General features: G+C 34.4%; 1 protein-coding gene across 4 annotated transcripts in view; it reads left to right on the top strand.

Moving 5' to 3' along the window:
* The first annotated feature begins 12247 nt into the window (after positions 1-12247).
* Positions 12248-17265, top strand: part of LOC114294955 (AMP deaminase) — a 48245-nt gene continuing 43227 nt past the window's right edge. Inside the window, exons 1-9 of one of the 4 annotated variants that reach the window (XM_028239144.2) lie at positions 12248-12921; positions 14141-14319; positions 14547-14763; positions 15070-15245; positions 15391-15442; positions 15577-15704; positions 15789-15968; positions 16146-16213; positions 16311-16453. In XM_028239144.2, the coding sequence (XP_028094945.2) occupies positions 12438-12921; positions 14141-14319; positions 14547-14763; positions 15070-15245; positions 15391-15442; positions 15577-15704; positions 15789-15968; positions 16146-16213; positions 16311-16453 (1627 nt within the window). In that variant the 5' untranslated portion in view covers positions 12248-12437. Of the gene's footprint in view, positions 12922-14114; positions 14320-14546; positions 14764-15069; positions 15246-15390; positions 15443-15552; positions 15705-15788; positions 15969-16145; positions 16214-16310; positions 16454-17265 lie in introns of all 4 variants that reach the window. The other 3 variants (XM_028239143.2, XM_082894448.1, XM_082894447.1) reach the window with 3 other exon arrangements.

The raw sequence follows: 17265 nt of genomic DNA on the forward strand, positions 1-17265 counted from the left end.
TTGAGAGATAAGGCATGTGAAGTTAGGTTTGGTATTATTAATTTGAAAATTTTTTAATATAATAAACTTACTAATTTAGTGGATTAAATTAGTTTTGGTTAAAAGGTTATATTCGTTATAGTTAAAAATGTGTTATTAAGATTATACCATAACTTTTGACATAATAGGATGGAAATGGTAATATTTAATAAGTAGGGATTTCTTTTGAGTTATATATATGTTTTTGCAAGATCTAGATGATTTTCAAAATTATCCTTTGATTTATTTTGAAAATTGATTGTTGATTCAAAAAGATGAGAGAATTTTTTTGAAAGTGGCTTTACTTTCTTGTTCCTTTTAAAAATAGAAATTGAGGGTTTTGAACTATGAGAATTGAAGAGAGATTTTTTGGTAACTTTCTTTCAATAAATGAAGATGAGTGGTTTTGGTGAGAAAACCTAGAAATTGAGAGTTTTTAAGAAAGATGTTGACAATCTTTGAAGATGTTGTTATATTTATTTTGTGTGCCAAAATAAATGATGTTTGAAAATTTGTTTATTTGTTTACATATAAATGATGGTTTTCATGGAATATGAGAATTGTTGAAGTTTTGGAAATTGTTGTTCAAAATGTTGATATAGTCTTGAAGTGACAAAATAGTTAAAATTACACTAAGTGTGAGAATTATGTTGTCCCATGGATGAATTGGAATAAAAGTATTTATATTCATCTTGAGAAATTATATTGAAATGAGAAACAAGAATTTTGATCACAATGGAAATATTGTGTGGAAGTATTGAAAGTGGAGGAAATATTGTATTGTATTATTAATCATTGCATTGGCATATCAATTCATTTGATAATGATGAGCTTTGAAATTTGAGTTGAAAACTTTGCATTGAGAAAGGAATGTTGAGAAACAAGTTTTCATGAAATGATTTTGGGATAAATACGGTGGTAAGTTGAAAAATCTAGAAATCCCCTAGATGTTGATTTGTGATTATGTATCAATTTTAAGCAGAATATAACAATCCCAATCAAACAATCAAGACAAAGAGACACAACGATTTAACGTGGAAAAAACCACAATTGGACACCTCCAACTGTGATAAAAAAAACCACGGGCAACAGCCACAAAACAATCCACTAAGAAGATTTAAAGGAATTACACAGGTATACTCTCAATTACCTAGCGAATCCACAACGCCTAATTGAACCAACCTCTATGTGCCTCTTCCAACCCCATCTTCACCACGGAATTGTCTTTCTGATGAGCCACTCCGGATTCCACCAAAGCTTCAGGCTCGAATTCTTCAGAATCTACAACTGAAGAATAACTCTCTCTTTTGTGTATAACAAACAAATCTTTGATGTACTCTCTTTAAATCATGAGTTGAAGACTCAATAAAAACATCAAAGAAAACAAACAAAATATCCCCAGATATAAACCTTAAGAACTAAAAAGAAGATCTGGAGGACTTCAATCAATCCCTTAGTTTTGGGAGAAAACCAAGTATTTATAGAGAACCAAAAGTAATCCTAGATTGGGAAGAAAACAAACTCCTTGAAAAATCCGGATTCTGAGGCTCGCTCGAGCGAAGATTTGCTGGCTCGAGCGAGGAGTGTATTTTTCATGATTTCTACTAGTGCCTTGGCTCGAGCGACGGATCCTTGGCTCGAGCGAGGAATACACTCTTTCAGGTTTTTGTATGGACGCAATCCTTGGCTCGAGCGCGCATTCCTTGGCTCGAGCGAGCAAGCCCTAGCTCGAGCGAGAATTCCTTGGCTCGAGCGAGCAACGACGGACATGCAATTTTGAATGCAATTTTGCATTTTGCTTTGGCCGCGAGCTGACCGGGCAGCTCGACCCCCGTAATAATCAGCGAAGTGGCAATCTTGAAAGCATTAACATCACAAACTTCTCTGCATGGTTCGATTCGGGTTTGGATTCGCATCTAATAAACTCATAGCCTCACTGAAATAAAAGTGCGAAAATAAATACATCTGAAAGGAGTTTTGTCAAACGGGGTTGCCAAGAATAAAAACCTAACATAAGTCTTGAAAGGTGGTGTAGATGATAGGTGTCGAGCCTTCTAGTTAATACTGGTAAAAATGACAAATTACAAGTGTCGAGCCTTCCAGTTAATACTGATAAAAATGACAAATTGGTAGTACTTGTATAGTCTACTTGCAGACACCATCCTAGGGATTACCTGAGTCACATTTACATCTTGGAATTTTATTGAAATTGTTGGATTAATGTGTTTTCAAAATGGCATTGTGCATAAGATTTTCAAAAGATGAGAAAAATATTTTGAGCATGACATGGCATATGCATTCATCTCATAAGACCATACAAAATGGATTTGATGAATTGTTTAGTTATTTGATTCAATTGATATTGAGATAATTGAATGAATTGAAAAGGATGTCATGTTGCTATTGAAGCATGTTTATTTATTTAAGTTAACTTGTTGTGGTTAATTAAATAAATTGGATTTAAGAGATTATGTAATAAAATCATATGCTTTTGACATGATATGATTTCGCGTATATGTATGAGTATTTTGGTACACGTATAACTTCTAATGTTTTAATATGAGATTGCTTGGTGAGCTAGTGATTGCTCACCCCTTACCTGTACATGTGTACAGGGAATGTTTTTTGATTTGAAGATCAAACAATGGGTTTTACCATTTCATAAGTGTAATGTAGTGATGGATTGTATTACTTCATTTGTTGTTTGGCTGAGTGCTATTTTTTGTAAAGAGTAGTGTCCTCTATTTTATTGTAAGCCTTAGGGCATTTCTTTTATTTGTATGTAAATGTCATTGTTGTTTAACAAGAGGGAATATGTGTATTTAGTTATTCATCATTTCATCTAAGGATGAAATGTTATTTGTAAATGGACTTAATTAATGAATATTGGTAAGGTTATTCGAGTAATAAAATACGGGGCGTTACAAAACTTTAAGTCACACATATCACTATGCACTAAGTCCAACGGCTCTGAACTTCTTTCAATAGAATGAAATAAAGATCTTGTCAATTTCGCTTCAACGCAAGTTTCACACTTGTGTTTTGGATTAATTTTAAAATATGGTATGTGATCTAATTTGATTAATCTACATAAAGATTCAAAGTTCACATGTCCTAGTCTACCATGCCACAAATTGGAAGACTCAAGCATGTAAGCAGAAGAATATGCATCTTTATTCATCTTTGGGATAACAGTCATTACATTGAGTTTAAACATACCCCCCTAACATATAACCCCTACCCACATACACTCTACTCTTGGTCAGAACGACCTTATCGGACTCAAAGACCATGCGAAAACCATGTTTGCTGAGAAGAGACCCTGAGACAAGATTCTTACGAATGTTCGGAACATACAGGACTTCGTTCAAGGTCAGCTCATTTCCTGAGGTCAATTTCAGGACCACCTTTCCTTTCCCCTCAACAATTGAGGTAGCAGAGTTTCCTATAGACAACTTCTCACCATTTGTAGCCAGTTTGAAAGTTGTAAACAGCTTCTTTTTAGAGCAAATATGGCATGTTGCCCCAATATCAATCCACTATTCTTTTGGGTTTGAACCCACCATATTCACTTTAGAGACAACGGCAGACAAGAGCATGTCATCCTCATTATAGGAGTGCTCTTGTATATCTGCCATATGAGCACGAAGTTGGGTCTTGTATGACTTTTTCTGCTTGCGGCAGTCATTAGCCCGATGAATCTCGTTACCACAATTGTAGCACTTTCCTAAGAACCGATAACCAGGTTCCTGCGGCTTGTATGCCGACTTTTTTGCAACACCACCCCTTGGCCCTAGCTTTCAGCCCTTGTTCACAGGAGGCTTCTTCCTCACCCCAAAAGACTTGCCATGCTCAATGACATTGGCCTTCATAGAGGAGGTACTCCCTCATTTCTTTCTATTATGCTCCTCAATTTGGGGTCGGACAACCAATTCTGCAACTGACATTTCCTTGCGCTTGTGCTTTAAGTAGTTCTTGAAGTCCCTCCAACCATTGGGAAATTTCTCAATGATCACAGCAACTTGGAATGACTCGTTCAACGGCATCTCCTTAGCACGAATTTCATGCAAGATTACTTGGAACTCCTGGACTTAGCTTATCATAGTTTTTGAATCTACCATTTTAAAGTCCAGGAACCGGCCCACAACAAAATTCTTTGCCCCGGCATCCTTAGTCCTGTATTTCTTGTCCAGAGATTCCCATAACTTCTTTGCTGAGCTCTTGGCACAAAACACATTGTGGAGTGAGTCTGCCAAGCTGTTGAACACATAGTTCTGGCAAAGATAGTCTGTCTACTTCCATGTGTCAAGTGCCACGACTTTCTGCCTATCTGGCTCATTCTCTGTCACGGCTAGAGGATCTTCACTCAAAACCTTTGCAAGGTTCAGCGTGGTCAAGTAGAACAACATTTTTTGCTGTCATCTCTTGAAGTTCACCCCCAGCAAATTTCTATGGGCGCTCATAGTGATTGAGCGGTCCTCCTAGAATCGCCGGAGTAACACCAGGGTTGACCACAGAGGTCACAGTTGGGGTTGCCAAGTCAGTTGCCTTGGGATTTAGATCCCCACTAACATTAGCAGTAGCAGCATCATTGGTGACAATTGCCATTTCTGAAAAATACAACAGAACATCAATTTTTGTGTTTCTAGAAATTAAACTTAACCCTTAGAAAATCCTACAATTGAAAATTTAATTCAAAACTAGTCTAACCACTTAACCTAGAATCGAACATGGTCAAGAATGTTCCCAGGAAGACTGGAGGGGTCACATCGATCCCACTTAAAACCTAGTTAACCTTTTGAAAAAACTTTCAAGAGCATGTTGACTCCTAGTTTGTGAGAAACAATTTTTAGAATTAAATTTTCTAGGGATGAACTAGGTTAAAACAAACCAGTTCCAAATTTACAAGCAATATAAAAATTGCTACAACAATACAAGAATATAAAATGCTTTAATATGCCAAGCAAACAACCTTGCTTTAAAATTGGCAAGTAACCACTACTAAATCTCAAGCAAAAAATGCTTAAATTACATAATCCATAAATTTCGTTTGTGCAACCCAATCTATTCATTTGGTTTTGTTTTTTTTTTTTTTTTTTTTCCCATTCCCTTTCGCATAGGTATTTCTGTAAAACAAGGTTAGCAGAAAATCACAACAAAATACAAACAAATAATCTAAGCAAAAAGTAAATATAAGAAATAATTGAAACCATCTAGCCAATAAAATTAACCAATGAATTAAAATGCTAGATAAGTTACCAAAACAAAATACAACTTATAACTTCACAATTAAATTAAAACTTTAAAATAATATTTTTAACTCCAAAATTAAATTATAACTTTAAAAAAAAAATTGTAACTCCAAAATTAAATTACAACTTTAAAATAAAATTTGTAACTCCAAAATCAAATTACAACTTTAAAATAAAATTTGTAACTCCAAAATTAAATTACAACTTTAATAGGCTAGAGTTTAAACCACAATAAACATGTAATAAACTTGTAAATTATTCTAGCAATTAACATGCAAATAAGTCTATAGTAATTAAAATGTAAATAATTCTAGAATAAGAAGCATGTAAAATTGATTTAAATCTAGAAAATAAAACTATGTGAATTAATCTAGTATGTAACCATATTGAACATGATGTTTATACTAGAAACTAATGAGCATGTCAACTAAAATTTAAACACTTATGAACATGCAGATTATATTATAAAATTATAAAATAAAAAGACATGCAAAGCATGGTGGTAAATTATAGAACCATGCTCATAAAATAAAATTATACTAGACACGAAATAAGCATACAAATTATGCAAGAGAGAAAAATAATTCTGATTAAATTCAACCATTCCAGTACAATTATGAATTCAATAAACCCACCATGTCATATATGAATTTATTAAATTACACATGAGTTTAAAGACCAGGAGATCATATATGCAACAATAACTAGTAGTATGTAATTCTTCTTCTTCTTCTTCTTCTTCTTCTTTTTTATAAAAAAAATATATATATTGTAGGCATGCCTCGAAAAAAGGGTGAAGGAAAATGAATTCAAATGCAAATAGTGGACAAACCTTGTACATCTTCTAATACACTGACACCAAAACAAAACTCTAGCCAAGGTGTTTTTTTTTCCTTTTTATTCTAACACAGAGAAACATGTGGTTTATAAAAATAGACCAAAACAAAACTAATCATGAAAACAGTGGGCTTATCTATTTTCTACAAACCAACAGAAAGCCTATTTCTATAGTCAACAGCATACACAATTCTATTCGTTTTATTTCATGCAAAAAATATATTAATTTGTTTTAAGCTTGTTGTACAAATTGTATGATAACATAAAAGAAATAGATTCATATTGAATAAACAAATAGAATTTAAGAACAAGAACATGCTTTAATTTACAGAAATTCATAATAAAATAAACTAGCAAAATGAAGCAAACCGAAGCATGCACTAGACAGTGTCCTTAAAACAAATTCGTCGCCTCATCGGTTGGGTGCTGGAGGTTGTTCGATGTCTGTCTCCCAGGATACGACGGTTGAACCAGCTACGCAATGCACCGACTAAATAGCTTCGGCGAAAAGAATTTTGCAGCACTCTCTCACAAGAAGAAAAACACAAAACTGGAAAACTTTTGAAAGACTAGAATAACAACAATTTCTGGTATAGAATGCTAAAGGAGAAGGCCTCCTTTTATACACATGGAGGGAGAGAGGAAGAGACTCCCCTTCAACAAATGCAAGAATTAATTCTGCATTAACCAGAATTAATTTGGCAAAACTAATGGGTTTAATTCCATCATCAATAGAAAAAACTAGGGTTTGCCTGCAGCTTACACATCTAACTTGGCTGAAAAAGATTAAGATGAATGGTCCAAGCCCAACCACCACACTCAATCCATTCCAGCAAGCCCAAGCCCAAGACCAAGACCTAAGATCCACAGACCCCAGACCCCGACCCCGACCCCGACCCCGACCCCGACCTCGACCCGATCTGGTCCGGTCCGGTCCAGTCTGGGCATGCGCACGTGTGGCAATTTTTGCATAACTGTAATGCCCAAAATTTCTAGCCCAAACGATAATACAACAATCATGGCTTTTTCAAGGAAACCGAATATTAATCTCCAAACTTACATTACATGATACAATAGTTCTTCATACAACAATACATTAATCTAACAACAAGTAAATAAACAAATAAATACCCTTAAGGGATTTACATGTTTCCAAGGCTTGAGCTTGGTTACACAAAACGATTATTCAAACCCTCACACATATAGCCCTTGGCTTACACACAGAGTCACAGCAAAATGAGAGTCTCGTACTCCCAACACACATTTCCTCGCCTCTAGTTAGGCGGCATCACCATATCGTTTCCTGCACAAAAATCCCGTAGGGTGAGCATAAAGCCCAGTAGGAAATTCTTAACAAAGTATATATATTTTATACAAGTCTCAAGAGATGAAATGCACATGCCATGCTATGCCTTTTTGAAAAAAAATCACATCTTCATCTTTGAAAACCATCATACTCAATGATGTTATGCAATTTTAATTCTTCAAACCTTAACAATTCATTTCAAGAGCAGTACATACGACTCTGGAAATCCCTAGGTTAGTGTCAGCAAGTAGACTATACAAGTACTACCAATTTGTCACTTTTGCCAACATTGACTGGAAGGCTCGACACCTATAAGCTCTCATTTTTACCAGTATTAACCGGAAGGCTCGGCACCTATTCAATTTCATGTACACCACTTGTCAAGACTTACCACCGTATTTATCCCAAAATCAATTCATGGAAACTTGTTTCTCAACATTCTTTTCTCAATGCAAGTTTCCAAATCAACTTTCAAAGTTTAATGTAATCAAATGAATTGATATGCCAATAACACAAGATGAATATAAATACTTTTATTCTAATTCATCATCCAAGGAATAACACAATTCCCTCTTCTCAAGTATCCTCAACAATTAGTCATTTCAAGACTATTTTAACGTTTTGAACAATAATTTTCAAAATGAACAACAATTCTCATATTCTCTGAAATTCATCATTTATATAAATATAAATAAGAAATTTTTCAAACATCCATTTATTTTGACACACAAAATAAATATGACAATATCATTCATGGATTTTCAGTCTCTTTAAAAAAAATTCCCAAATTCTAGGATTTCTCACTAAAACTATACAACTCAAATCTTTTGAAAGAAAACTTTCCAAAATCATCTTTTCTTTAATCAACGAAGATCAAAACCCATAAGATCATTTTAAAAGAACAAGAGACAAACCCACTTTCAAAATCGCTCAACTTCTTGAATTAACAATCAATTTTCAAAGCTATCGAATGATGATTTTGAAAATCATCTAGATCTTGCAAAAATAAGAAGAAATGAGATGAAACCCCCAAAATCAATGGTGTCTAAACTCGATCTTCACTGCACACAATGAAGCCCTCGAGAAGTTAACCAACTTTGATGAAGAATCTATGGTAGAACTCTAATGGATCTTGAGAAATCAAGGTTTTGATCCAATTTGGCGTAGGGAAATGTAGAGAGAAGGGAGAGGAAATGTTTTTAGAGAGAGAAAGATACACAAAAAGTGATACACAATCAGCCCAAAGAGAGAAGAAAGAGAGAAAGCTCGGATCTCACCTAACCTCCGCACGTGCGGAGCCTCCTCCCGCACGTGCGGCGTGTGCTCCTGCATGTGCGACACTCACCCCCGCACGTGCGGCCTTTTCCCCTGCACCTCACTCTTACACCTGCCTTTTTAGCAGTGTGCTTCACACTCCTCCCCTATTTCCCGTACGTGCGGCCTCATCCCCCGCACATGCAACCTTTTTCCCGCACGTGCGGCCCTGGTCCTCAGTCTGGAAAGTTCCTCGGTTCAACTCCCGACACCTCGGACCCGATCTCGCACCCTCCGAGACATGTGAAACTTAACAACGAAATAAACAAGGACAAGAATTCTGAGATGCACTCTACAACTTCGAATGCATTTTGCATTTTTACTTCGGGGGAGCTGCCCCTCAACCTCGCCAGGGCGCTGCCATAGGACCCGCCAAAGCGGCGCTGCCCCTTAGACCCTCGCGAGTTGACCAGGTAGCTCGATCCCCGACCTGCCCAGTTGAAGTGGTAAAACATGAAAAAAGGGTCGAAACCGGGATTACTACAACAACCAACTTAAACCATAGTCTTGGCCCAAGTCCATCCTTGAAGCATTCATAATTCCTTTCCTTCGGAAAATTTGGATGCCCCAATGGGCTTACACCCTTATGCAAAAAATGGCTTTTAAATACCTATCAATGTTCTCCTCTACAATCAATGTCGGATACAAGGTTTTACACATTGTCCAACACTTCTTTCATGAGGCCAACTTAATGAGTTAATTTCTCATTCAAGCCTTAATGATTTTTTGTCATTCTTTTTGCGGTGTAAAGATCTCACTACAAAGAATCTAAACTCACTTAACTCCACCTCAATTGAGGATTGACACCCACTTTAATATTACATTAAAGTCAACAAAAAATCATTATTTTTTCAACAGGGGTGAGGGTGGAAATTGGGTAAAGAAGTAGGTAGTGTTTGGTTTAGTTTTGGAATTGTGATTCTTTTTCTGGAGTTGTGATTTGAGTGTGAAATTGTGAGTTGAGTTTTGAAAAGAGAAAATTTATTTGATTATGAGTTTTGACAGGAGTTTTTAAATTTTTAATTTTCGAAAAGAGTTTTGAGTTGTATTTTGAGTTTTATTGAGTTTCTGAATTTTGAGTTGTATTTTGAATTTTTTGGATTTTTTTTAAATATTAAAAAATGTTTAAGAAAATTTTATTTTTTAAATTTAAATATATAATTTTTATTTAATTTTTTTTATTTTAAACATTTTATTTTATTTTGTAAATATTTTAATTTTTAATTTTAATATTTTAAACTTAAAACACAATTTTACACTCAAATCGTAACCAGACATATAACTCAAAACTCAATTGAAAAATTATTTTCAAAACTCCTAACCAAACACATAACTCAAAATTTCACATTACTTTCAAAACTCTGCACTCAAATTATAATCAACACATAACAAAAAAAATAAAATATTTAAAAATATATTTATAAAATAAAATAAAATATTTAAAACAAAAAATATATATTTAAAATAAAAAATAATTTTAAATTTTTTTAATATTAAAAAAATACAACACATAAATGTATGAAATATAGTACACATTAAAATAAATAAATAAATATTTAAAATATAAAATATTTATCCTAAAAAATAAAATTAAGAATTTTTTTAAATATTTGAAAAAAATAAATCCAAAAAATTTTAAAATACAACTCAAAACTCATAACCAAACAAATTTTCTATTTTCAAAACTCATAACTCAAAATACGACTACATTCTCAAATCATGATTCTAAAAATAATTTAAAAAAATATATATTTTTTTGAATTTTGTCTTTTAAAATAGAGTTTTGAAAAGATTTTAGTTTTGAGTTTTGAAAAAAAATTTGAATTGAGTTTTGAGTTGTGTGTTTGGTTATGAGTTTTGAAATTAATTTTTGAATTGAGTTTTGAGTTGTGTATTTGGTTATGAATTTTAAAAAGTGATTTGAAAATTTTGCCTTTAAAATCATGATTCCAAAGGCAAACCAAACACGGTCGCAATTTTCTGTTGGAATAAAATTTTAATCACTTTGTTTGGTTTCAGTTTTCAGAATTCACTTTTCAAAAAATTATATTTTTTTTAATTTTTCGTATTTTTTTGTTTTCACTAAATTTTTTTAATAATTTAAGCATTTTTTTAAATTTTTTTTTAGACATACCTAACATAATACACTTAAAAAGTGCAATTTTTGCAAAAAAAAAAAAAAATCTTTAAAAAATTCACTAAATACCAAAAATACAAAAAAAATAAAAATAAAATTCAGTACATTCTTCATATTTTTGTATATTTATTAATTTTCTAAAATATTTGTTTACAAATATTTTACTATTTGGATACATTTAAGTAAGGTGCATCTAAAAAAAATTAAAAAATTGCTTCAAATTTTAAAAATATTCAGTAAAGACAAAAAAATATAAAAAATAAAAAGCTCAATTTCTAAAAAATTGAAGGGAAAATTAGTCTAACATCCCTCTCCAACTTTTAGTAATGGGAGAGATTCACAATAATTTTTTTTTGGTAGTCTAAGATCCCTCATCCACGCCCATATATAACAATCTCTCATTCTCTCTCTCTGTTTTCTCTTCTCTCTTCTCTCTTCTGTGTTTTCAAAGATAGCTTTGAAATCTCTCAAAGCAGCTCAAGTTTTGCTTGGAAATAGGGTTGGTTCAGGCTTTACTCTCGGAACTCGCATGGTCTTTATGCCAATGATGAAGCCTTTGACTTCGCTAGATTTCAACAATTCAGTCTTTAACAGTAGTGACACAACAAGGGCTACGTGGAGTCGTCGGTACTGGAGAGATTCCGGTACCGAAGAATGGCAAGCTCGAACTTCAGTTCTACAGCGTCGAGGTAGTAGGAGAAGGAGATGGAGGCGTGGTCTTCTTCCTTCCCCTCATCTGTAAACCCTAGATCTCATTCGTCTCATTAATGTATGTTCTTAAATCTGTTGTTTAATCCACAGTTGAGGTTGATTTATTCAAATGGTTGTTGTTGAAGGCAGAGAAAATGGTAAAACAAATAAGAGAAAATGATAAGTAAATCATAGAGAATTTCCTTGGTTTAGAAAGAATTTCTTTGGTTTAGACCTGAAAAATTCAAACCTAGATGGTGGTTGTTGTTGAAGGCAAATAAAATGGTAAACAAATAAGAGGAAATTATAAGTAAATCAAAGAGAATTTCTCTAATTTGAATTGAATTTTTTCTAGTTTGGACCAGAGAAATTTCCCAGACATTATGAAAATTCAATTCAGAGAATTTTTTCTGGTTTTGGACCAGAAATTTTTTCTGAATTGAATTTTTTTTTGGCTTGGACCAGAGAATCTTTTTGGATTGAATTTTCTTAGATTTGATTTGAAGGACCTCAAACATTATAAAAATATGGAATGTCCTTTATGTTATAAAATCTTAATATCAAAGATCTTAAAAAAAAATCTCCAAAATTAAATTAAGAAAACTGAAATAAAAATAAATAATATATTTTTTTTTTGGTTTAGGGAGGTGGGGTCGAAAATTTGACAAGAGGGTCCCATTTGACACAAACTTCAAACGACACTTCACTCCTCTCGGCGGTACACAGTCGCCTAAACCGCCACTGCTGTCCACAACAAACAAAAAAACCCAACAACACACGTCTCATACAAAGTTAAAAAAAAACAAGGGCTGCATCAATCTCTACTACTGATCATAAACCCCTAAAACTCGTAACGCAGCACAACGACCAAACAGACCCGAAAATGGACTCCTCCTCCTCATCTTCATCTTCTTCTTCCTCACAAGCCGCCTCGTCGTCCATGCACTTGGCATTGGCTGCGTTGTTCGGAGCTTCAGTAATGGCGATCTCCGCCTTTTACATCCACAAGCGCACCGTCGACCAAGTCCTCGACCGCCTCATCAAGCTCCGCCGCCGATGCCCTTCCTCCGCCACCGCCGTCGCCGCCGATGATCAGTTGCTCGCTTCCGAAGACGACGGCGGCGGAAGCTATTTCGTCTCCGATGGAGAGATTGAGATTGATAGGAACACTGCTAGGTCTTTGGATGAGAACGTGCTGCTTAGTAGCTACAGAGTTTCGTCTTCAATGCCGAATGTAGGTTTATCGAACCAGTGGTTCGATGATGATGAGGCCAAATGTTATCAGTTAATGCGATCTGGAAATCAAGCTTTGTCAAATTCTTGGGATAAGTCCAATTTGATTCCTTCTAGTCTACCGCCTAAAGATGGTATTTTTATTTTGTTATTATTCTACTCTGTGTCTATCAAAATTATTTGGGCGAAAAGGACATTTATTTTAATTATTCACCTGGATATAAAGTTATTTGTAGCGAGATTATCTGTAAGATCAATGAGTTTGGACTGTGGTATTTTGGAAGAAAGTAATTCTGATTAATGATATTGATAATGAAGCTGTAACACACTAACACTGTTACATTATTGTTTAGTTGATAGCAAAAAGCAATTCTGGATGTTAGAAATACTTTATGTTTGCCTTACAAACAAACTAGATGGCATGGAATAACTCTATGTTTAAGAATCTAGAAGAGAAGAAAAGAAATGATTTCTTTTAATTTAGAGAAAAAAGAAAAGAAAAGGAAAAGATTGTGTTTTCTCTCGCCTTTGATTTGTTAAGCTGGAGAGAAAAGAAAAGAAAAGATAGTGATTCCTCTCCAATCTTGTTTGGATAGACTATATAATAGAAAAGAAAAGAAACTCTTACAGGTTATAATTATCTCATTTTTTTTTTCTTTCCCAACCTGTCCAATTTTGGAGAGTTAACAAAGTAGGTTGTAAGATAAATCATTTTCTCTCCATTTATCCTCATTTCTTTCCTCTTTAGTAATCCAAGCATGGGACTAGGACCAAGGGAAATTGATTTCTTTTCTTTTCTCTCCAAATCACTCAATCCAAATGAACTGTAAAAGCCTTGTTATTTTTATTGAGATATGTGGGTGTATGCATGTATCTTTGAGTGAGATGAAGAGCTTAAGGCAAATTTTTGATGGTCGAAATTAAAGACATGGGATTGGAATCCCATTACCAGGAATCCCACTGAGAAATTGGAATCTTGTTACTAGTAACATAAATAAGATTCCATGTCAGCCAGGAACGTTACACATGAAAATGATTAAATTTTATAATGTTCTGGGCTTGCCTTTATTTTTTTTTAAATTCTTTGTCCTAACTTTTAAATCTCCAAGAATTTGAGATTCCAATGAGCTATTTAGATTTTAGTCTAGTGAAGTCATCAGCAGTTGTTGCACATAACAAAACTGTCCTGCATTTTGTCAGAAATTGGTTAGGTTAAAGCAAAATATGTGCACTTATTTATTTATTATTGTAATTTAATTTAATTTTTTTGTTCCCTAGTCCTTGTTTTCCCTGTTTTTGGAATTACATTTCTGACATCTTGCATCAGTTTTTATTCCGTTTTTCTTTGTTCAGGACAGGATCAATCTATGTGGGTGGGATCAGGTGGTAGGCTAATGACTCCTAGATCCTCAGGTGGCTATGCATTTGGAAGTGCAGGAGATTCTGACGATGAAGGAACAGAGCTTGCTACTGGAGAGGACCTCTACACTTATGAGAACATTGACTCTTCAGCTGAATGTATAAATTTAAATGTATGTGTAGTTATCTTCTTATTTGAAACATGTGATGTTGAGTGATTTATTTTACCATTGAATGAGTATTGATTGTTTTCACTGGTATACCATGAATGATCTGTTTTTTTTAAGCTGCAAGTTATGCTTGAAAAGTTCTTTAGCTATTGTTTTTGATTTTGAAGCGGTGAAAGGAATTATATTTGAAGGATATCATGTAAAGTATGCCATATGTTGATGTTTTGCAGGATAACAGTTCAAACATTCAAAATTTATCTGCTCCTCCATTCAATGATGACAACAGGAGCTGTATTCTAGAACAGAAAAATAGAGCAATTGCAAATGAAGCAAAGGAAAATGTAGATCAATATGGTGATGGAAAGGCAGATACAACCTCAATGCACATCATGGGGAATGATCCTAGTTTAACCAACATTTTTTTACCTCTGACAGCTACAGTGCATGGTATGTATTGTAAACTTCCTGGTCCTGGGATTTCACTGGAATTTTTGTCTATTCACTCACATTGCTTTCAAGCCTTTTTCACATTGAATTTCCTGATTAAATCATTGGTTGGCTGGCATGTAGGTGGTAGTGATGTATTATCTGCTTAATTATTTATGTTAATATCATCTGGTATTTTGGGGAAATCAATGAGATTTTGTTCTTGATTAGATTTACGATTTGTCAACCTAAATGACTTGTGCTTCTTCCAATTCTTTCGTGTTAATTTGATTGGTTTTCATCTTCCCGTCAAATAACTGATAATAGAGTCAATGAACAAGGAAGAGGAGGAAGTATGGAAGATGATTCGTGATTGTTTGGATTTGCGGGAGAAGTATGTCTACAGGGAAGTTGCCCCATGGATAAAGGCAACTGTGGGAGAATCTTGTGCATCTGGAACAAAGAATGATCCACTTTGCTTTGTCCCTGTTGAAGCCACTGCTGTGAGTTGCCATTTGCTTAACTGATATATATAAAATGATGTGAAGTTTAGCTTCCTGTGTTTGCTTTGCAAAAAGCAAAGAAGTGAAGCAATGCTTTTTCTCTCTTATGCCTTATGTCAAAAGCTATTCTTTAATTTGCAAGCAGCACCACTTTAGGATGGAAGACGGAGTTGTACACGTTTATGCAAGTGAAAACGGTAAGCTTCACAAACAACACATGATGCACTAGATGGAATTATCCATTAATGTAGACCTCAATGATTGGTTATCATTCTTTAATTTCCCAAGTATGAGTATCTTCAAGCAGGTTCTCTCTCTCTCCCTCTCTCAGACTCCACAGATCTTTTCCCGGTTGCAAGTTCAACAACGTTTTTCACTGATATGCATCACCTCCTAAAAGTTACTTCCATTGGAAATGTTCGGTCTGCATGCCATCATCGATTACGATTTCTTGAGGAGGTGATATCCTTCAGATTTTGGGACTTTTGCTTTTTGTGATTTGTTGTGATCTGTGCTTATATCTTTAACTTGATCACCACACAGAAATTCCGTCTTCATCTGTTAGTGAATGCAGATCGGGAGTTTTTAGCCCAGAAAAGTGCACCCCATCGTGATTTCTACAATATCAGAAAAGTTGATACTCACGTGCACCATTCTGCTTGCATGAACCAGAAGCATCTTCTGCGCTTCATTAAGTCAAAATTAAGAAAAGAACCAGATGAGGTATAATTTTTATTATTTTATTTCATCTTTTTGAATTCTTTCAGCCTGTTGCTTAATTTCATGATAATTTGGATAAATGGAGATAAAAGTACTCCTGCTTTGGTTTTTGTTTCCAAGAACTATGTAATTACTTCTAGTCAATGCTCCTTAGTTATGCTTTTGTGTTCCATTGTGCAGGTTGTCATTTTTCGTGATGGAATATATCTTACACTTAAGGAAGTCTTTGAGAGTCTGCAGTTAACAGGGTTGGCATGCTTATTGTTCTGTTGATATTTGTTTTTGCTTTTAGAAGTGGAAACCCCCCTTCCTGCCTCTCTCTGATTGTTAACAATTGCATTGCAGTCATGATCTTAATGTTGATCTACTGGATGTGCATGCTGATAAAAGTACCTTTCATCGATTTGACAAATTCAATCTCAAATATAATCCTTGTGGTCAGAGCAGACTCAGAGAGATCTTTCTGAAACAGGACAATCTCATCCAAGGTATGGGCCATAAAGAAAGGAATTTGGCTTTAATTGCTGGTCTAGATTTGATGGTCTTAATAACCTAGTGGAGAATAACTATATCTAAAACAATGAAATGGAATTTGCTTCACAACGTACGTGTATATTGTAGGATCACCAATTATCCAAAAAACTTAAATTGTTAGGAAATGAACCGAACAATACATATCAAGCTCTCCAACACTTGCCGTCATGTGCAAACCCGTCTTGCACATGGAGATGCCAACATCCAAACATGTAGAGAAACATAATGCAAGTTGAGAGACTTGAACCGAAGACCTCTCTGAGGAGTCCACTTGTGCAACATTATGGTTCAACATACAATGTTGGAAATACCCATTTAAAAGCTTCAAGTCTGGAAGTGCTGAGTCCATTCAATTTATATTTACATTTTATTTTTATTCAATGTGGGATTCTATCTTCGAAATTATTGAACAATCTCAGGTGCACATAGATTTTTTTTTCCTTGCCCTATCGAGAGTTACCCATGGATTTTTTTTCCTACTCCATCAAGTATCTCCATGCAACCATAGATGATACACTCTTCCCCTTAATTCTGATTCATTACTCTTCAACGATGTGCCAACTTGAGTTAACGTAGACACTCCATTGAGCGCCATCATGCCACGGGCCCGTCAGCCACGTATACCTAGATTTGTTCTCATCCATTGAGAGTTACCCATGGATTTTTTTTACTCTCCGTAGATCATCAATCATTGACTCTGATACCATGATGGATCATCAATGGTCCCAAAAGTTTAAGTTGTTGAGAAATAATACATATCAAATTC

This window comes from Camellia sinensis, chromosome 11 (assembly GCF_055761805.1).
Source record: "Camellia sinensis isolate YWXY chromosome 11, ASM5576180v1, whole genome shotgun sequence".
Taxonomy (NCBI): domain Eukaryota; kingdom Viridiplantae; phylum Streptophyta; class Magnoliopsida; order Ericales; family Theaceae; genus Camellia; species Camellia sinensis.